Source organism: Merops nubicus, unplaced genomic scaffold (assembly GCF_000691845.1).
Source record: "Merops nubicus isolate BGI_N331 unplaced genomic scaffold, ASM69184v1 scaffold49092, whole genome shotgun sequence".
NCBI lineage: Eukaryota > Metazoa > Chordata > Aves > Coraciiformes > Meropidae > Merops > Merops nubicus.
The window spans coordinates 566-1,598 of record NW_008595217.1 but is presented as its reverse complement, the minus strand read 5'-3'; the positions used below and the strand labels follow the sequence as shown (position 1 = coordinate 1,598).

General features: G+C 54.4%; 1 protein-coding gene across 1 annotated transcript in view; it reads left to right on the top strand.

Annotated features, from left to right (window-relative positions):
• Positions 1 to 696: 696 nt before the first annotated feature.
• LOC103768817 (eukaryotic translation initiation factor 3 subunit C-like) overlaps positions 697 to 1,033 on the top strand; it is a gene marked incomplete at both ends in the record, with an annotated part of 892 nt that continues 555 nt past the window's right edge. Inside the window, one exon of the mRNA XM_008935973.1 lies at positions 697 to 885. Within this exon, the coding sequence (XP_008934221.1) occupies positions 697 to 885 (189 nt within the window). The remainder of the gene's footprint in view (positions 886 to 1,033) is intronic.

Below are 1,033 nucleotides of genomic sequence, written 5' to 3'. Positions count from 1 at the left end.
TGAGACCCCCAAGTAATTCCTTCTACACCCCAAAAACCAACTCAAGGTTGGGTTTGATCCATCTTTGGTTGACTCTTGGTGGTCCACCAAGCCCTCCAACCACTTGTGGGTCAATCTATGGGTCTGAGAAGATCCATGACCACTTATGGGTCAATCTATGGGGCTGAACACACCCATGACCCACAAGTAACCACCTCCTAGACCTCATAAACCAAATTGTGGTTGGGTTGGACCCATCAACGGTCGACTCTTGGTGACCCACCATGAACCACAACCACTTGTGGGTCAATCTATGGGTCAGGTAAGACCCGTGACCACTTGTAGGTCAATCTATGGGTCTAGAAAACCCTTGAGACCCCCAAGTCATACGTCCTAGACCTCATAAATCAGACTGTGGTTGGGTTGGACCCATCTTTGGTTGACTCTTAGTGGTCCACCAAGACCAGCATCCACTTGTAGGTCAATCTATGGGTCTGAGAAGATCCATGACCACTTGTAGGTCAATCTATGGGGCTGAGCACACCCATGACCCACAAGTAATCACCTCCTAGACCCTCTAAACCAACTCAATGTTGGGTTCAACCCATCAACGGTTGACTCTTGGTGACCCACCATGAACCACAACCACTTGTGGGTCCATCTATGGGTCCGAGAAGCTCCGTGACCACTTATGGGTCCATCTGTGGGTCCCCCCAGAGTACGTGGAGCACCTGAAGGACGAGGGGCGGGTCTGCGCCATCATCGCCCGGCTCCAGCGGTACCTGCAGGGCCGGGGGTCCCCCGAGGAGCTCTGCAGGGTCTACCTGAGGCGAGTCCTCCACACCTACTACAAGTTCGACTACAGGGCCCAGAGGAGGAGGGAAGGGGAGGAAGAGGAGGAGGAAGAGGAAGGGAGGAAGAGGAAGGAAGGGGGGGAGAAGATGGGGGAGGGGGAGAAGAAGAAAGGGGAGGAGAAGAAGGGGGAGGAGGAGAGGAAGAAGGTGGAGGGGGAGAAGATGGGGGAGGAGAAGAAGGAGGAGGAGAAGATGGCGGG